Source organism: Rhinoraja longicauda, chromosome 6, assembly GCF_053455715.1.
Source record: "Rhinoraja longicauda isolate Sanriku21f chromosome 6, sRhiLon1.1, whole genome shotgun sequence".
Classification (NCBI taxonomy): Eukaryota; Metazoa; Chordata; class Chondrichthyes; order Rajiformes; family Arhynchobatidae; genus Rhinoraja; species Rhinoraja longicauda.
This window is the reverse complement of record NC_135958.1, coordinates 5,798,328-5,819,732: the sequence shown is the minus strand read 5'-3', so window position 1 is coordinate 5,819,732 and position 21,405 is coordinate 5,798,328. Positions and strand designations below refer to the sequence as shown.

Below are 21,405 nucleotides of genomic sequence, written 5' to 3'. Positions count from 1 at the left end.
TTTGTGTAAACTCATACAGCACCTGGAGTTCCTTGTTTCCATCAATCACATACAATTTAGTCACGGAAATGGTTTGCTCCTGGTACAAGTTTAAAATTCATCCTCTATTCAGGCTAGGGGTTCTTTAGCACTGGTAGAGAACAGTCTAGTGAAGAATTGGAAAGGGTCTTTGCTGATAAGCTTGCAGTGTAGACGTTGAGTAATTACTGTGTCTAACAAAGTTAGGACATTTAATAAAATGCATTTAACATTTCTGGGACAGTTCTATAATTTGGTTTGCTTTGGCTATTAATGGCTAGAAGTCCTATAATACATATAATGGGACATTTCCAATAAAACTGTTGAGGGCACTCCTGATGAATGCATGTAGCTCTATCAATATGCTGCGTTATATCAATAGCCTACTCAGCTAATTTGGCACATTACCAACTGTCTCTACATCCTTGGTCCATCTAAGGTAAATATGAAAGGAACTTCTGGGATACATTATAGTCATTACATTCATCCGTTTCCAAAATCCGTTATATTTAATTATTGTAAAGTACAAATTCCACTTTTGTCTGTAGATTTACATCAGGGATTGGAATTGCTTCTTCTTTCCAAGTAAATTAGAGTGCTTGGAACAGATGATAAAGTTATGGTTGGAATGCTCCAAACCACCAATGATTGTTATGGAGGCACTTAAATAACACTATATTAAATTGAACAACTGTGGCAGTTAAGCTTATTTTTCCCTGTGATGTGAAAGGTAAAAATGAAGTATGAGGTAATTAAGAACAATTTGAAACAAAATTAATGAATACAGAAGAAAATGATACTACTTCAGTCGAGCAGATAATGGCAAACTTTTCTTTCTATCGCGGATGACTCAACAAACAGATTTTCATTCAGCTAAACTGCCAAGATTCTCCGAATGTAGAGTGTGTATTGAAAGCTCTGGGAATTCATTTACCAAAAGGTCAGATTAAAGGTTGGAAAAGCAACATCTTTTAGCCAATGGTGCAATATTAGTTGTAAATTAATTATCAAGCTGAAATACTGGCTTGTATTTTACAGGAAGTGATCAAATGACATTGCTTGTCTGACCTTAGGAGGTTGCTGACAAAGATCTATTGACCTCTTGTGGCACAGACCTCCCCTTTTTTTTAGATGCTGCCTGACCTGCTGAGTTACTCCAGCATTTTGTGAATAAATCCCCTTTCCTTTGGATCATTCTTGTCAGGCATCAGTTCAAGGGATCCATGCCATGAGTAACAGTGATGTCAACAAGCTGGTGCAGCAGTCAACTACGAATAGTTTTAGCAGACATCAAACCAGGCAACAAAACACCATTTTAAGCATTAAACATGCCAAGTTTAAAATAAAGTTTAGGAAAATAACTGCAGATGCTGGTACAAATCAAAGGTATTTATTCACAAAATGCTGGAGTAACTCAGCAGGTCAGGCAGCATCTCAGGAGAGAAGGAATGGGTGACGTTTTGGGTCGAGACCCTTCTTCAGACTGAAGAAGGGTCTCGACCCGAAACGTCACCCATTCCTTCTCTCCTGAGATGCTGCCTGACCTGCTGAGTTACTCCAGCATTTTGTGAATAAATTAAAATAAAGTTTGGTGCACCAAAAGATTAAGGTGGAAGCTGAAATATTGGAAATAAACTTCTTCATGGAACGTAAAAAAAATTGTGATAATTATTTCCAAAGCTTTACTTTTAATAATAATTTATCCAATAATTTTTTTTAATGAAATTTTCAGATGGTATGCAACTACTAACGGGTGATGCAAAATATACATACTGTAAAATACACATACAACAAAGTTTAATACCTTTTTTGACATTCTCCGTTGTAAAGGCAACTTCTTGAACTTTTTTAAGGCCAGTGTTTATGCGTGACTGCACATAACTATACGGAGTGTTTCTACGGCCCTGCACTTGCAGCTGCTGTTTAGAAGCTACTAGTCGGTTCCTTAGACCCTCATTCTGCTTCTCTAGTTCACAAACTTTATCCTGCAGCTCCTCGATCATCTCTTCCATCTCAATATCCCTGCCTATCCGCTTGGGGCCGCCACTCTCCAACTCAGATCTCTTCTTGTCGTTGACGAGTCTAATTAGCTTGGTGGCCATTCTGAGAACAGGAAAGGAATATGAAAAGTCAGCAAAACGACTTTGTTGAAAAGGGCATAAACATTGCTAAAGATGCTGGTGTGGATCGTGAATAATACATTTCAGGTTTTGATATAACTATTACTGCCTGTGAAGTGTGCTTTGATGTTAATCAAAACCATAGTACTGCAATCTGCTTTATAACACTGACAAATAGCAGTTTCCGAGGGCTTATCATTCCAGCTTGCTACAAAGGCAACACATACTTACTCCATATGCTTGATGAATAACAAATCAAAGGAAGTTATAAAAGGAATATACCATACGTTACTAAAAATAGTTCCAAAGAGTGGGTGTTGGAGGAATGCAAGGCTTGAATCTCATACCTTAACATTGTGTTTGCGCTCTTTACTGTACCACATACAGCGTCAAGAATTTTAGACTTTAAACCTCACAAACCAAAAGATGCAATAAAAGTTTAGGTGGTCCTTAATAAAACTCAAGCAATATGGAACACATTATTAATTATAAGTTCCTATCTTTAGCCTGGCTTTGCAACCTTAAATGAAACAATTGCAAAAATACATTTGAGCAAATAATGACTTTCAGACACAGTTTTATTTTAAATTCAAGACAGGCCATCATGGTTTTCATCTTTAAAAAAAAAATACTCTCAGAATCTACTGTTGGCATTTGATCAACTGTACCTTTGATTCCATCCAGTTTTGATGTGAAATACTAACTGGGAACAAAAGTCTATCAAAGGACACATGAGGGTGATGTAATATAGAGTAACAGAAAACATGCATATCGGTGAATGGAAAACACTTGGCACGCTAAAAAAGGAATAGTGGCTTTGATGAATAGGACAAGTTATAGACCCTATGAAATTGGTCGCACATCTTTAACACTAAGACTTTGTGCCTGGTTAATAACAAACTTTGTTTTTTGCACTAGGCTTGTATAAAATAATATCTTAATTTATTTGTTTAAGGTGTGTGATGTGCTCTGCTGTGCCACATGCCAATTGCCAGATTTAAGTAGGTAAGTGTATTCAAATATATTTATACATCAGACAAGGCTGAACAAATGCACATGTTGAGTAACCTTCAAATAACAATTAAATTTAAAACAAAAACTATTAAAATTGGTTAAACTCTTCCTTTATTGAAACATGTTTTATGAAATCTTATAGATGGAGTTATTTCAAGAAAAATGAGGGGGTAATTCATCAGACTATTTATTCTTGTTTAACTACTTGTACACAGCACGTGGTTCAATAAATATCTGTTAAAATATTATTGGTTTAATTCAAATTGTACCATGTTTCTCCCAGGCAGGTTAATTTCTAGGCCAATTTATTTGCTCTTTTATTATCCTGCTGTCTAATCATCTCACAGGTGGCAATGATCTTAACATTTTCTTATTACCAACATAAAATAATAACTGGTGCTAATTAGAGATTTCTCTTTTTTTTTCTAACTATTTAGTTTCACATTTTTAACTGTCAAAATAATAATAATGATGAGATAATCAGGTCCAATTTGATTAACTCAATTTCTCAAATTAGGATGAAGAGTAAACTATTCCGATAATCTTAATAGAATTTCCAAACTTTGTACAACACTAAAACAAAATTAAAATGGGGGAGCAATATAAAAAGTACAGTCATTCTGCTTGTAATATTTTTAATTTCCTCAAATAATTCTGAAAAGCAGTGCTTAAAGCTATGCATATAGCACCATATCAGTGTAATAAAATGTGTGCACTGTATACTTAAAAGCTAATCTTGTTCAGATTATTACATTACAATCAAATTAAACTAATAATATCACAACTCTGTTGAGCTTTTGTGAGCAGCTGATGCCTTCAAATTTTTATTTATTTATTGAAAGGCAGGTTTGGATAAATTTATTCACCTTTCTTTACAAAATGTTAGTTTGAACTTTTTGATTTGGCCTACACCTTTATTGTAGATACAAATGCTCATTCTGAATCACTGAACTCTTTTCAATTGTTTCCATGTGTTTGCTGCATACAGGAAGATGATCTCGCCATGAATAGATTTCATTTCAGTGAATCCGGCTGTCATTTTAAAATTATTTCTTCATGGATGTGGGTGCTACTGGCTAGGTTAATCAGTGCACTGTACCTTTGAGAAGATAGTGGAGAGGTGTTTTCTTGCATGGTGATGAAGATGGACTGGCAGTATATTTCCTTCTGCAGTATGTGAAAGTATGAAGGAAACTTGGTGCACATGTCGTCTTAAGTGATAGATGTTGGATGGTGCTATAAATAAACTCAGTCAGTGAGTCGCTCCAGTAAATATTTGATAAATTACAAGTAACATTTGGATCACACAAGTGTTAGGTAGTGACTTTCTCCAACAAGAGAGAATATAAATGCCTTCCAATGACTTTCAAAAGTAACAGTGCCAAAGACATGATAGTTTTAATACTTGATAATACTTTCTTAACACCTGTTAACACCTATTAAATAGCTGACATTGGAGAAAACAGAAACACTAACCTTTTAATTTTATCATCTTGTTTTCGTGCATGTTGCTTGAGTAAAAAATTTTCATCATGGAGCCGAAGAAAGCGATCTTCCAGCTCTTCACGTGAGATACGAGACACTGCTTGGCGAGCTCTTGCGTTCTGTACACTTGTTGACTCTTGAGTTGAAAGATATTGTAAAAACTAGGTTATTAGATGTTCTACCATAAGTATACCAATTTAGTACTAAGTCTCACTTTAAATATTTCAAAATTAACAGGTGTACCTTCTAACTGAGAGACACAAATTGCTGGAGTAACTCAGCAGGTCAGGCAGCAATTTCAGCACTTTGTGTCCTTTTAGTAAATCAGCATGTGCAGTTCCTCGTTTCCACATTTCAACTCGTGTGAGAACGTGCAATATTAAAAGCTGCGCCTTAATTTTTGCGATATGATTTTGCTATGGTTACATACTGTATTGTGCGTTACTTCAATTAAACAATGTGGGAAAGTGCAACAGCATTTCCTGGATGACAATTAGTATGGGGCGGCATGGTGGCATAGCGTTAGAGTTGTTGCCTTACAGTGTCCGAGACCTGGGTTCGATCCTGACTACGGGTGCTGCCTGTACGGAGTTTGTACATTCTCCCTGTTGAACATTGGGTTCTCACCAGGTGCTCCTGTTTCCTCCCACATTCCAAAGATGTACGGGTTTGTAGGTTAATTGGCTTCGGTTAAAAATTGTAAATTGTCCCTAGTGTGTAGGATAGTGTTAATGTATGGGGCGATCGCTGATCGGCGCGGACTCGGTGCGCCAAGGGGCCTATTCATGTGCTGTATCTTTAAATTAAACAAAGCTATAGTATTTTTTAGAAAAGAAATGCACAAAGTAGTAATGACCATCCAGTGACGTACTAGAGAGTAAAACAGTTATAAGCAGTATTTCTTTAAGCTGGTGCTGCAAAGCTCAATTAACTCAATGCCGGTGCGTAAAGGACATTGCATTTTGCATGATACAATTTTGAAAATGAGATTAATACATTCAGTAATTCAACATGTGGCAGAGTGATGGCGCAACACTTTTGTGACCAACAGACCGTCACAGCAGGCAATGCCACCAGGCAATATTTGGGGTAGAGTTTATGAACTTTTCTGTAAAGAGGAAAAGGAGAAGAATCCAGCTAAGTACAACATTCTTGAGGGAGTCTTTTAAGTTTGGGCAGAGAAGAAGCCTTATGAGATAGGCCACTTGCAGCTTACTCGAATAAGAATACTCGAACTGTGTAAGGTGGGAAGATGGTCACCTGTATTGAGTCCAAATTTTCTATCCCAAACATGCACAGAATTCAAATTCAAAATTTTGTGACAAAATACACACATATATCTGCAAAAAACAATTTTGCTCAAACTAGATCTCAATGATGAACCCATTCTAAAAATGAACTATCACTGAAGTTAGAAATCCACAAATTTTTGAACAATTACATATTATTCACCCAATACTGCTCAAGATAATTTGGTAAGTTTTATACATTTCTCCAGAGAATTAACAAATCACAGACTGATATATCCCTGTGGTGAATGGTCAAGGAAACCACTCTCAAAAAACTAATGATCCGGAATATAGACACCAATATTTTGACTCCATTGTTCTCCAGAGCAAATTACCACGATTTAGGGTCCAAGAACACTAGAATCACATATGGAGTTAGTTTAAGTAAATGCAGCCTTAAATTTTTTCTCATGCAAAATCTTCTGAACAAAAAAAGGGAAGAAAGGAAATGTAAGTTTTAAAATAGCGATCAAAATGACTTCTGTTTATGGTAACAGGATGTTATGGAGACAAAGAATCATGAAACAAGACTATATCTTTACTTGCACAAGGCAGGTGAAGTGTACAATCAGTACCAGCTGATATTCAATAGTGGCTTTAATCTGTAAACCCCAACCACTTGGATCAATGATACCATAAAAGGAAGATATTATGAAGTAAAACTAATGGATACATTGATCAAAGTATGTTCTAGTAATGACTAACAGGTGCTTCCAACCTTGTATTCCACCAATTCCAGTCAGGCTCATGCCTACATCCTTCACAGGGAGGTCTCCTGCTGTCTCATCAGCTAGGCCTGACATGGTCTGTGAAAGAAAAAGGACAAATTACACTTGAATGTTTTTCATCCGCACCTTGTACCTAACATCACAGGATTTTATCCTTGAACAGATGGATAAATCTTATTTTTATGGATTTTCCTTACATAGATTCCATGTTTTGAAACTAAGTTTATTAAAGCAATCAAACTGTATTGTGAATGCTTCAGCAGTGATATACGTAAAAAACTTTGTTTAAGTTACATGATCTAGAACCTTTCATCTGCAACTTAGATAAATTATAAAACAAAGCCTACAACCACTTTGTTCTGCTTTATGAAATAACCAATTCCAGCTTTAAAACCTTTACCACCTGTTCCACATGTGATGCTTACACTCAAATAAAATTTGTTAAGTATTTGCCAAACCAGGTGTTTCTTCCTTTGCAAGATGTTTAACCTCATGCTGCAGTCCCTGCAAAGTAAAATGCATGCACACTGTGTTGAAGTTCACACACCAATTGAGAATTAGAATTACAGCTTTACAATAATACACTAACACTGTTTTCATAAAAAGACTAGATTCTAATGTTAACCACATAAGTCACATTTTAAAAAAAATAACGGAGGAAGATAATTGAATAGGCAATCTATTTAAGTAGTAACATAATAGATTTTCTTGTTGCTTTGCATACCAAACATTGTCAATTAGGATAATTAACCTGGACTGAAGCTGCAGAATAGAAAGACAAACAGAAAGATTGTCTGCTTTTTTTAACCCTAAAAAATTGATGTTGCCCACAGAATCATACTTACACATAATTATAAAGTGCAGGATGAGGAAAACTATTACATTTATCTTTAAACTAAGTCAATTAAAACCGTGATGCACAACATACTTTGCACTACAATTGTATGTGAAAGTTTTCCAAATAGTTAGTTTAGTACATTCGTCAGGCTAAAATACTCAGTAGTAGTTTCCATGACAGTAAGAATATGTATCTCTCCCATGGAGCTTCAATGGAAAAGTAGCAGAACCTACAGTAAAAATGCTGTAAACAGCCATTTCTCTGGGAAAACTGAAAATCCTCCACAGAAATTTTATGAATGTTATGTTTAAGCATTTCAATAATAAATAAGATTTGAGGTACACATGCTTATTTTATTTGCCTTATTTTGTGGGACCTCACCTTTAATAATACACAGAGAATGCAAGGGCAAAGTTTTACAAATTTGAAGTTCAAGTTTTGGACAAATTATATAAGGGGGATGTGAGGGATAATTTTTTAGGAAACCAAAGAACACCTAAAACAAGAATTGCACAGTAAAATTCTGATAATCCACAGCACTTGGCACTTTGGTGTTGCCAGACAAGCTGGGTTTCCAGACGATTGAATGTTCCTTCTATTACTAGGGCCCTGGTGTGTTAGAGGAGGTGCAAGAATCAAGGCCCCAGTCTGCTGTAGGGTGCACTGGAACTGTGACCCCGGTGAATGGAGTACGGGAAAACAGATCCTGGTGAATGGAGAGGGAGCAAGGGAACAAGGACCAAGGTAAATAGAAAGAAGGCGTGAAACTGGGAGCAATGAATGGAAATTGAGCATGGAAACTGGATCTGGTGAGAGGAAAGGGAGTGCGAAACCAGAATCTGAATGAGTGAAAATGGAGCAAAGGAAAGTGGAATGAGAACATAATAAACAATATTTGATGAGCCAGGTGCCATATCAGTAAGATTTCCAAATAGCTGGATTGTGGTTATCACAGTCTTACTATATAGGCACTTAATTATTTATTATGATGTGGAAGCATGTTAATCTGCCCCTCAGATCATGCCGACTCCCAGCAGAATATACCAATTTGGCCTGTATCCCTCAGTTTCTTTCCCTGTATAATGCCACATATTTTCTCTCACAGACCATCAACTCCCTGTATCTTCCCCTTTGGTCTATCTATTGCACTTGAGCTTGAAGCAATTGTATCTATGTATGGTACATCTTATCTGTTTCGATAAGTAAAACAAAGCTTTTCACTATACCTCGATACATGTGACAATAATGAAACTAAACCTAATAATAAACTTAAAGTAATAGCAAAGGGAGTAAAAACGAAGGATTGCTCCTCCAGGAATCTACACCGATGAGCCAAAACATTATGACCATTGACAGGTGAAGTGAATAACATTGAATAATCTTGTTACAATGGCACCTGTCAAGGGGTGGGATATATTAGGCAGCAAGTGAACAGTCACTTCTTGAAGTTGATGTGTTGGATGCAGGAGAAAAGGGGAGGAGTAAAGACCTGAGTGACTTTGACAAGGGCCAAATTGTTATGGCCAGACGACTGGGTCAGAGCATCTCTGAAACGGCAAGGCTAGTGGGGTGCTCCCGGTCGGCAGTGGTGAGTACCTACTGACAGTGGTCCGAGGAGGGACAAACCACAAACCGGCGACAGGGTGTTGGGCACCCAAGGCTCATCGATGCACGAGGGCAACGAAGGCTGGCCAATCTGGTCTGAACCGACACAGGGTCTACTGTGGCACAAGTCACAAAACATTTTAATGGTGGTCACGGGAGGAATGTGTCATAATACACAGTGCATCGCACCCTGCTGTATATGGGGCTGCATGGCCGCAGACTGGTCAGAGTGCCCATGATGACCTCTGTCCACCACCGAAAGCGCCTACATTGGGCACGCGAGCATCGGAACTGGACCTTGGAGCAGTGGAAGAAGGTCGCCTGGTCTGCTGAGTTCCGTTTTCTTTTAGATCACGTGGATGGCCGTGTACGTGTGCGCCGTTTACCTAGGGAAGTGATGGCACCAGGATGCACTGTGGGAAGACAACAAGCCGGTGGAGGGAGTGTGATGCTCTGGGCAATGATCTGCTGGGAAACCCTGGGTCCGGCCATTCATGTGGACGTCAATTTGACACGTGTCACCTACCTAAACATCGTTGCAGACCAGGTATACCTCTTCAAGGCAATGGTATTCCCTGATGGTAGTGGCCGCTTTCAGCAGGATAATGTGCCCTACCACACTGCACACATTGTTCGGGAATGATTTGAGGAACATGATGAAGTGTTCACGGTGTTGCCCTGGCCTCCAAATTCTCCAGATCTCAATCCGATTGAGCATCTGTGGGATGTGCTGGATTGACAAGTCCATTCCACGGCGGCTCCACCTTGCAACTTACTTGAAGGATTTGCTGCTAATGTTTTGGTGCCAGGTATCACAGGACACCTTCAGGGGTCTTGTAGAGTCCATGCCTCGGCGGGTTGGCGCTATTTTGGCAGCACACAGAGGATCAGTCTGAAGAAGGGTCTCGACCCGAAACGTCGCCCATTCCTTCTCTCCTGAGATGCTGCCTGACCTGCTGAGTTACTCCAGCATTTTGTGAATAAATACCTTCGATTTGTACCAGCATCTGCAGTTATTTTCTTACACTATATGAGGACTAATAGCATATTAGGCAGGTGGTCATAATGTTTTGGCTCATCAGTATATATATAAGATTAGGCAATTTTCCATGCTGTACAATTCTACAGTTTGAAGAACTAGAGGGGAGATAAGAAAAAGTTCCAGAATTTAATTAAGTGTGACATTCTGGAATGTACTCTATGACACTGTGGAAGCTTATTCTTAATAATATTTTAATAACAAAAGATATTGCTTTCTAATCAAGAAGCTCATCTTGCGGGTTTGGTGACCATGGCTAAATATTCCTGCTTTAGAATGCGTGCAAGGGGACAAGATGGCAATACATTTATTTTGATTTTAATGTAGAAAATTGCACCATGATACTCAAAGAGGAAGAAGGGAATAAATAATGAAAGTGTTGCGAGGGGAGTAAAGATGCCTACGATTTGGGTTTTGAGTCGTTGTTAACAGATGGCCTGCTTCAAATAAAAGGGCTAAGAAAATAGCAGCGAGATGTTTGAACAATCCGGCATCAATAACGATGAAGGGCAGGATGTTGCAGACATGTTGGATGCTACCAGGATGAGAATGTCATAGCAGAGAGAGTGCAGACATCTTGATTGGCAAGAAGCCTTGAAGAAGAAACTGTTCAAGTTTTATAATTGGTGAATTTTGAGAAGATATCAATGTCAATATAGTTTAAATTATTTCAGTTTGAATTAAACAAAATAACTCGTGTTAATGTAATCACTTAGGAGAAATTCTGACTACTCACAATGGAAATATAAACTATGCAGTGGTTAATTTAAAATTGAGTTTTTAATCTCCTCACTAAAATTTAAAGAATTTCCCATATTATCAGAGTACAGGTATTTTTTAAAATTATGCATAATTAATCAAACCTGAAGTACAGCCAATCCTTTTCTCATTGAGTCACTGTTCAAGTTAGATTTATAAATAGTGAGAAACAAGGACCTGCAGGTAAATTCAGGCACTTGTACCATTGTGTGGAATAAATTAACATTATGTTTGCATTTCAGTTCAAAGTAAATATAATCAAAATGTTGAAAGTGGACACGACTTTTGTACACCAATGATGAATACATGTTAGGAACTTAGCACCCAAGAAAAGTTATCAAAAAGAGTTATGCAAGGAAAACTAACCAGTCATTTTGAGTGTATAATCAGTACACTGGGGGCACTCTGCAATGTTCCGACAGAAAATGTTTAGAATACTTAGCTGCTTGCATGACTGACTTCAATACAGGCTGTGAGCAGTAAAAGTGTAGAGCTAAATCTGGCAACCAGACTACAATGCATTTGATCTGCAGATTCAAAAAATATAGTCAAATAAAACTTCCTGCAGAGCTGTGCAATGTTATTTCCCTTGAGTAAATTATCTTGGTAGGTAAACATTTAAGCTATTAACAACCTTGTGAGATTTCTAGTTAGTTCTCCCACAAGTAGATTCCTGGCAATGCCATCAAAGTGCCTAATGATAACTATCATCTCATTAGCAAGGAAAATGTTGACAATAGATAGGGTGAAATAACAGCACAAACAATTTTTTAATCAAATAACATGGATGCTCAAACGTCCGCTAAATTGGAATGATTGCTGGTCATTGACATCCTAGTCTGGCCCAAGAGCTTCAAAATAGTCTTCTCCTTTCAGTGATTTTATTTTCAGATTTACTAACGTGCTTTAATTACATGGCCTTCTGGAGGAAAATTAACTACATAATTTAGTAATGCAGCTACACCTCAAATAACTTAACGTGGTTAGCAACTTGGCCATAGTCTGATTGCAGGCATTGATCATGAGAAAGCTTTCTAGATTAACAACCTTTTTACAAGTGGCCCGTGGGAGTGTTTCCTGTTGGAATTCAAATTGATTTTATCTAAAACAGGACCTTGGAAGATATTATTTTTGAAATATGTTTAACAATCTAATTGAATAAAATACATTTTATCATCCTGTAAATTTTGTGCACGTATATCAGGTAAATCTGTATCCAACTCAGCTCAGATGGCCTTGCCCTTCGCAGTCGAAGAATGTGGCAACAATTACTTTTGAGATTTATAGATGATCATTACCAATAAAGGAAAAGTTGTGACTTTGATGAATGTGAATAGCACTGGAGAGTCGATGCGATATAAATTCACGCTCACTGCTAATATTAAATTTGCAATATTGTGGCAGCTGCACATTGTACTCCATTTCTGAAATTCAGTTGAATTGACTTCTATGGAACCAAATTTCAGAAGTAAAGTCTATTTGCACACTTTGCACTGGTGATTGACTACAAATTTCTATGGCAATGATTCAGAAATGTGAAAATAAAATCATAGGGTTTCAGGTCCAGAATAGAGATGCTGTTGAGAAGGTCTTTGAAGTGCTTGTTTCAGCATGCCTTGTCTGCCCCTGTTCCCGATGAGTTCACCCCTGTTCTTCGCTCTTAGTGAGGTGGGACCAAGAGAATTTTGGGGAATAGATGGTGCTTTCTACATTGGCAATTCCCATGCATATTATGGTTGTTAGTAAACGCCTGCACTTTCTCCAGCCAAAAAGATCCAGGTTCTCCAAGTCTGGCTGTAAATCTTTATTTTTATAGTGGAGAATTTTAGGATGGGCAGAGGAATTGGGGATAGTGTGGTGCTGTGGAGTGGGCAGATTAGTGGCATGCCTTTGCCTTGCAGATATTTAACATGGAGCCCATTCTCTTGTCCGATTCAGTGAGAAACTAATGATGATTATAAATCTTGGATTGAAGTACAGGGGATGTCTGTATTTTAGGCTTGAGTGACCTTAGTTCTGGAGGTGACAGAGATTGAATATTTTCTCCTTTGTACTGGGAATTAGCTCAACTCCTGTGGAGAACGTAGAAAGTGAGGAACAGTGTTGCCATAAGCAATATTGAGGAGAGGGTTAGAATGGTGACAGTGTTCTAAGATTGTGTCTATCATAGACCTGTTGGTTAGAATCATGACTTAGATTTCATCCTTGTGACAGATATGGAATGGGGACGGGTTTCTGAGGACAGCCATATTTGAGAGATATTCTCTATGATTCATCTTGGTTGATAGAGTTAAAAGCTTTTGTGGTAATAGGGAAGTGCCCGATGTGGTGGTTGCTTCTTTTCCTTGCATTTTTCTTGGAGTTGTTGTACAAACAAGTTTAATGTCCTCTTAATGGACAGAGTCTGCACTGCGACAGAGGAGATGTTTGATCTTTGGGAAAAGGCAGTTGTCTCTGAGTTTCCACGGCATGCTCTCTTTTTTGAGGCTGTGAAATTCCTGCGATAATTTCCTTTCCACCTAGTTTGAAAACATCATTCAGATGCTGTATTTTTCTTATATATAATGAAATGGAATATGCACTTTATTGACTGTGTACTTTTCACAGGATGTGGAAATCGTTGATAATACTGGTCTTTACTATTTATTCCCGATTATAATGAAGCTGAAGAGATCATTCAGAGACCCCTACATCGGACATGCCTGGAGTCATATACATGCTAGGCAGGGCAAGAATGACAGATTTTGATGGCAAGGTGGTGTAGCTAATAAGGTTGCTACCTCACAGCTCAGGCAACCAGGTTCAAGCATGACCTGATTTGCTGTCAATGTGGAGTTTGCACATTTTTCCTGTGACTGCAGATGCTCTGGTTTCTTCCCACATCCCAAAAGTATAAAATCTATTGTTATCTATAAATATATCTATCTATCTACAGAAACAACATATGTTATACTTTGGCCAATCACCGTTGTAACCCACATATCTATCACACTAGATATTGCAGTAAAAAAAAATTAAGGTCTTTTTAAAATTAAGATAGAATTTTTTTAAATTAACGTGCTGTAAATGTACAGAGATATCTTGGGGTACAAGTCCATAATTCCCTGAAAGTGGTAACATAACTAGATAGGGTTGTAAAAAAGGCATATGACATGTTTGCTTTCATGCGCCAGAAGTCATGGTGCAGCTATGTAAAACATCTGGAGTATTGGTCACCATGTTATAGAAAGGACATGGAGGTTTTGGGGAGGATGCCAGAAGAAGTTGACCAGCACGTTGTCTCGATTCATTATAAGGAGCAGTTGGACAAACTTGGGTCTTTTTGCTTGGAGCGTTGGAGGATGAGGGGATCCCTCATAGAAATAAGTAAAGTTAAGAGAGGATGAGATGTGATAGAGAGTGAGTCTTTATTCCAGGGTGGAAATGACTAAAACTGGATAGCTTATCTTTAAAGTTTAAAGGAGATTTAAGAGGCATTTTTTTTTATACAAGTAGGAGTTGTCTAGAACAGGTTATCAGTGAAATTGGTGGAAGCAGATACGACTCTAATGTTTAAGAGGCATTTACATAGATTCATGGACAACCAAGCAGGTGTGCAGTTTAAAATGGCACCCTGTTAAACACGGATATTGTGGGTTGAAATGGCCTTATCCGAGCTGTTCTATGTTCCTTTTTCATATCTGCTCCTTGGATTTCTTGCAAATAACTTTTATTCAAACTTTTTTTCTGACCACCATGCATTCCTCGGGCATGATGCAACATCTTTGGGTGAATTAATTCCGTAAATACTGGGTACATTGCCCAGGTTCTCCCACCCTCATTGAAATCCAGGTCAATTTCAACATTCGTGTGCAATTAAAAAAAGTCACCTTAAAGTGTTGAAAATTTCCACATTTGAATAAGCAAATGAAATAAAATCCCAATCTTTTGCAATTATTAAACCTGAACAATAGTCAGTTTCCTATCACTTTTACTGTGAAATCCACACCACTAAAGGTGAAGGACTAAAATTTGACACTGTTGATTTTTCTCTATATATGCATACATTCTGGATATAAATCACTGTTTATGAGTATGTGTATAAACCTCTGTTACTTTGAAAATAGTTTTAAAGATAATGTTAAAGAAACTTTCATAAAATCAGTATATTGTAGCGACCATAGAGAATGGTCCAGGTCGTCGAACCCTCGGATTGGCCAGCGAGGTCACGTGGGAACGCGACCATGGGGATTGGTCCAGGGAACGACATCGCTGATTGGCCAGCGATGTCATGTGCGCGTTTGGCGCCCGATTTAGTCAGTTCGGCGAAGTCTTCAAGGAAGACAGTAAGTTTGTATTGGTTGTCCTGTACCTTGTTGTTTAACTCTGTATTCGTGTATTGCGGCTGCAATAAACTTCATCTACAACCAACAAGTTTCGGACTCGCCATATTGGTGACCTCGACGTGATCTGGACGATCACCGACTGAGCAGGAACCCGACGCCTCGTTGACGATGACCGAGCAGGGCACACCGGAGTCAAGCGCGGCAGGCGTTCATCTTCCGTTATTTTGGACGTACGCACCGCAAGCTTGGTTTATCCACGCCGAGGCTCAATTACATATAAAGAAGGTGTCGGATGAATCCACGAAGTACTTCTACCTCGTCAGCGCTCTATCGCCGGACACAACCAAGCGCGTGATGCGGTTCATCGTAAATTCACCTGCGGAAGACAAGTACGAGGCCATGAAGAAGGTATTACTGCGAACCTTCGGGTTGAATAAGCATGGTGGTGCGGCAAAACTTCTGCACCTACCGGATCTTGGAGACCAACTGCCTTCCGTCCTCATGGCCGAAATGATGATGCTAGCCGGTGAGCATACGGACTGCCCGATGTTTGAACAGGCATTCCGTGAGAAACTTCCCGAGGATGTCCGACTGCTGCTTACGGATTGTTCTTTTAAGGACCCCGAAGCATATGCAGCGAAAGCGGACGCGCTCATAGCGGCAAAAAACAAGGCAAGTGGTTCAATCAACAAAGTCTCGACATCGGTGACCACGCCACAGCGACGGCAAGATGGCGCCCCGTCTCCCGCCAATTCTCCGAAAGCCCGCCAAAAAGATCCGCACAAGCGCGGCTGGTGCTATTATCACCTACGATGGGGTAATGAATCCCGCAACTGTCGTTTGCCTTGTACCTTCGCGGGAAATGCCTCGGCCGATCGTACATAGGGGCAGTTACGATTAGCCAGAACCGGCGCCTCTATGTCCATGATCGATTCACGGACACAGAATTTTTGGTAGACACGGGAGCCATCGTCAGCATAGTGCCGCCGACCGACCTCGAAACCAGATCGGGTAAGACAGGTCCCACCCTCATCGCGGTTAATGGCAGCCCAATTCGCACTTTCGGTACACGGAAGATGTCCCTTGTGTTAGGCCTCCGCACGTACGAATGGCCATTCATCATAGCCGACGTCAAACAAGCGATCCTGGGCGCAGATTTTCTCTGGGCTTTTTCACTGGTTCCTGATGTCCGCGGTAACGACCTCCGACCCTCCGCCGAAGATGAGCACGTCGCTCCGACAATCGCCTCCTCGCCCAGCCCTACTGTCCAGGCCGTCGTCGCGGCCCCCGACTCGTATGCTGCGATTCTGGCAGAGTTCCCAGAGCTGCTCGTCCAACGTTTTGACGCACCTTCGGCTAAGCACGGTGTGGTCCATCACATCCGCACCGAAGGCCCTCCCGTTTTCGCTCGGGCCAGGAGACTACCGCCAGACAAACTGGTGGTGGCAAGGGCGGAGTTCAGGAAGATGGAGGAAATGGGAATTGTCCGTCAGTCTGACAGCCCGTGGGCCTCGCCGTTACACATGGTCTCCAAGGCATCTGGGGGGTGGAGGCCATGTGGCGATTATCGGCGTCTCAATGCTGTCACCACGGCTGATCGCTACCCCATACCGCACCTACAGGACTTTTCATCTGGGCTGGAAGGAGCGGTGGTGTTTTCCAAAATCGATTTGGTGCGAGGATACCATCAGATTCCGGTGCGACTGGAGGACATACAAAAAACTGCAACTATTACTCCGTTCGGGTTGTTTGAATGGTTGCGTATGCCTTTCGGTTTAAAGAACGCGGCACAGGCTTTCCAGCGACTGATGGACCGCGTGGGCCGGGGTTTACCCTTTTTGTTTATTTATTTAGACGACATCCTGGTAGCCAGCCCCTCAGTGCAGGAACACCAGGCCCATTTGCGGACCGTGTTCCAGCGGCTCCAAGACCACGGGCTCATTATCCAACCCTCCAAATGTCAATTCGGCCTGCCTGCCCTCGATTTTCTAGGGCACAGAATTACTCCTGCCGGCGCCGCCCCTTTGCCCGAGAAGGTGGAAGCTATCCGGGCTTTTCCCAGGCCCACCACAGTAAAAGGGCTGCAGGAGTTCGTAGGCATGGTTAATTTCTACCATAGATTCGTTCCGGCAGCGGCGCGAGTCCTGCGCCCGCTTTTCCAATGCCTTGCAGGGAATCCGGTAGAGTTGTTGTGGTCCCCGACCGCAGAGTCGGCTTTTACGGCAGCTAAGGCAGCCTTGGCAGACGCCACCATGTTGGTCCATCCGAGCCCCTCCGCCCCCACGGCCCTGACGGTTGACGCCTCTGACGTGGCGGTGGGTGGGGTTCTGGAGCAGCAGGTCGGTGGCCGTTGGCAGCCTTTAGCGTTTTTCAGCCGGCAACTAAATTCGGCCGAGCTGAAATATAGCGCATTTGACCGAGAGCTTCTAGCTCTCTATTTAGCTGTCCGTCATTTCAGGTATTTCCTCGAGGGCCGCCCATTCGTGGCATTTACGGACCACAAGCCATTAACATTTGCTTTTTTGAAATTGTCTGACGCCCTGTCTAGACCTGCTTTTCCCCCTATTTCGGCGGTGGACTGCGAAGTGGATCCCCAGGAGCTCGCGGAGGCACAGCTCCTAGCGGATACCGTTTCGGCTTACCAGTCCACCACTTCGGGATTGAAGTTGGCCCAGGTAGCTTGTGGGTTGGAGGGCACGAAAGTCTGGTGCGATGTTTCTCTTCCTCGTCCCAGGCCGGTAGTACCGCCCTCCCTTCAGCGCCGGGTTTTCGATGCCATTCATGGGCTGGCGCACCCGTCCATCCGCTCCACCTCTGCCTTGGTAGCAGCGAGATTTGTCTGGCATGGCCTGCGGAAACAGGTAGCGGGGTGGGCACGTTCCTGCGTGCCCTGTCAGACCGCTAAAGTCCAGCGCCACGTCCAGCCCCCCGTACAGGATTTCGAGGTCCCGGCTTTTCGTTTTTTCCACATCCACGTGGATTTGGTCGGGCCTTTGCCTTCCTCCCGGGGCTACACCCACCTCCTCACGGTGGTGGATCGGTTCACCCGGTGGCCAGAGGCTTTCCCATTGTTTGATATCTCGTCAGCGTCTTGTGCTAGGACTTTGGCCCTTCATTGGGTAGCTCGTTTCGGGGTCCCGGCAGTTATTACAACTGACAGAGGGCCACAGTTCACTTCGTCCCTCTGGGCCGCGCTGGCGGAACTGTACGGGTCCAAGTTACAACCCACAACTGCATATCACCCCCAGGCAAATGGACTCGTAGAAAGGTTCCACCGCCAACTTAAGGCGTCCCTCAGTGCAAGGCTTGAAGGCCCGGACTGGGTAGACCAACTCCCTTGGGTTCTTTTGGGCATCCGGACTGCTCCTAAGCCAGATCTCGGTGCGTCGTCCGCAGAGCTAGTATATGGCTCGACACTTCGAGTACCCGGAGATCTGTTTCCGGACCCTTCAGCCCTGCTCCCTACAGTCCCATCAGCGTTAGCATCTCTCCGGGAACGGGTGGGCTCCCTGGCTCCAGTGCCGACTTCACGTCATGGGTGTCCCATGGTACATGAACCGTCTTCCCTGAAGGACTGTGAGTTTGTTTTTCTGCGTAAAGATGCCCATCGTGCCCCGTTGCAGAGGGTCTATCAAGGGCCGTTCCGGGTTTTACGTAAGGGAACGGCTACTTTCACCTTAGACATGGGCGGCAAGAGTGAACTAGTCTCGGTGTCCCGGCTCAAACCTGCCCATTTGGACCCGGATCAACCAGTCCTGGTCGGGCAAACCCCTAGGGGAGGCCGACCTCCGTTAGTTCCGCCCAGTCCAGAAACCCCCGTTCCGACAGTTCCTCCAGGACCCCCCGTTTCGGCAGTTCCTCCAGGACCCCCCGTGCCGGTAGTTCCTCCAGAACCTCTCGTTCCGGCTGTTCCACCAAGTCCGGAACCTCCGGCTCCTGTGGTTCAGGCTGTCCCTCTCCGTACTCGTTATGGTCGCGAAATCCGGCTCCCAGCTAGGTTCCGCACCTCGGGTTCTGGGGGGGGTCATGTAGCGACCATAGAGAATGGTCCAGGTCGTCGAACCCTCGGATTGGCCAGCGAGGTCACGTGGGAACGCGACCATGGGGATTGGTCCAGGGAACGACATCGCTGATTGGCCAGCGATGTCATGTGCGCGTTTGGCGCCCGATTTAGTCAGTTCGGCGAAGTCTTCAAGGAAGACAGTAAGTTTGTATTGGTTGTCCTGTACCTTGTTGTTTAACTCTGTATTCGTGTATTGCGGCTGCAATAAACTTCGTCTACAACCAACAAGTTTCGGACTCGCCATAATATGATGTTATCTCCCAAAGCACTGCTTGCTTCAAAGACATTAAAGGGGAAGGTTATATTGTGGTTGACACAATACGACCGTTATGTACGATCAGGAATTTATTCACAAGCACCGGTGCTCACAAGTCCTCTAGGTTGAAATAATTGCAACATTCTGTTTTCAAGAATAAAGACATATAAACTTGAGGAAGTGGAAAAAAAACAAAAAGAAAGAACCTTTAATATTGTTGATGGTTTGTCCAGCAAGGCTATATGGATGGAGCTGAGAAATAAGAATGGGATGATCACCTTGTTGGGAGTGCACTGCAGGCCCCCAAATAGTCAATGGGAATTAGAAGAGCAATAATGCCAGGAGATCGCACGCATCTGCAGGACTAATAAAATTCTCGTGGTAGGGGATTTTAACTTTCCCAATATTGAATGGGAACGTTATAGTGCAAAAGGTTTAGACAGGGCAGAACTTGTTAAATATGTTCAGAAAAGGTTCCTCAGACAATTTGTAGCGGGTCCTTCATGGGAGAGGGTAACGCTTGATTTAGTCTTAGGAAATTGGTAGAGGCAAGTGGATGAAGTGTTCGAGGATGAGCCCTTTGGAACCAGCGACCTCCTTGTTCTATTAGATTTAATAGTATGGAGACAGGGTGGACCCACGAGTTAAAATTCTAAATTGGGCAAGGCCAACTTTGAAATATTAGATAGGAACTCACTTAAGTTGAGTGGAGCACGTTGTTCAAAGGAAAAGGAACGTCCAGAAAGCAGAAAGTTTTTCAAAAGTGTCCAAAAAGAGCCCAGGACATTCATGTTCCCATTTGAGTGCAGATCAAAGCAGGTGGGTGTAAGGATGCTTGGATGACAAGTGAAATTGAGGCTCTGGTCTAGAATAAGGAGGTGGCACTGTGTAGGTATATGCAGCTGGCACCACATGTCTCCCTGGATGAGTTTCAGGAACTGAGGAGTAAGCTAAAAAAAGATCATCAGGAAGGGAAAAAGGGGTCAGGAAATAGCTGTAGCAGATAGCGTTAAGCCTAATCCCAGCCAAGAGACTTCATCAATGCATTAAGGGGAAAAGGGTAACCAGAGAGAGGATGGAGCCCCTCAGGAATCAAACCAGTCAACTCTGTGTAGAGCCACAGGAAATGGACAATGTCCTTAATGAGTATTTCTCCTCTATTTTTACCATGTGGAGAAAGACGCGAGGACTGGGAAACTTGGGGCAGTCAATGGAAGTGTCTTGAGGGCAGACAATATTATGGTCGAGGAGGTGGTGAAGGTCCTAATACGTATGAAGGTAGACAAATGTCCCAAGCTTAACCAGATATATCCAAGGACACTGTGGGAAGCTCGAGAGGAAATTGCAGGTGCCCTGGCAGAGAATTCTGAGTCATCAATAAACAGGGATGAGGTGCCAGAAGACAGATGGGTGGCCTCTATTTAAGAATGTTGTGCCTCTATTTAAGAAGGGCTGCAAGGAAAACCGTGGGAACTACAAGCCAGTGAGTCTAACATTTGTGGATAGTTACTAGAGAGTATTCTGAGGGATAAGATATACATGCATATTTCTGGACAGGGGCTGATTAGGGATAGTCAGCATGGTTTTGCACATGTGAGATCATGTCTCACAAATCTGTTTGAGTTTATTGACGGTTTGGCCAAAAAGGCTGATGAGGGCAGAGCTGTAGACATTGTGGATTTCAGTAAGGCATTTAACAAGGTGGTAGGCTGCTCTGGAAGGTTAGATCGCATGGGATCACATGATGTCATTCTTTTCAAAACAATTATCAACCCCGATGACAAATAAAAATGTTGTAATAATCTAGTCCAATCACATTTCCCAAACACACTATAAAATGTAACGTTTCTCAACAGCGAGGAGCTG

General features: G+C 42.0%; 1 protein-coding gene across 2 annotated transcripts in view; it reads right to left on the bottom strand.

Annotated features, from left to right (window-relative positions):
• rpgrip1l (RPGRIP1 like) overlaps nt 1–21,405 on the bottom strand; it is a 107,092-nt gene that overhangs the window by 80,820 nt on the left and 4,867 nt on the right. The window contains exons 1-4 of one of the 2 annotated variants that reach the window (XM_078400380.1): nt 7,080–7,100; nt 6,645–6,732; nt 4,629–4,773; nt 1,823–2,121 (exon numbers count right to left, since the gene is read on the bottom strand). In XM_078400380.1, coding sequence (XP_078256506.1) covers nt 1,823–2,121; nt 4,629–4,773; nt 6,645–6,729 — 529 coding nt within the window. In that variant the 5' untranslated portion in view covers nt 6,730–6,732; nt 7,080–7,100. Of the gene's footprint in view, nt 1–1,822; nt 2,122–4,628; nt 4,774–6,644; nt 6,733–7,079; nt 7,101–21,405 lie in introns of those variants that run through there. The other variant, XM_078400379.1, reaches the window with a different exon arrangement.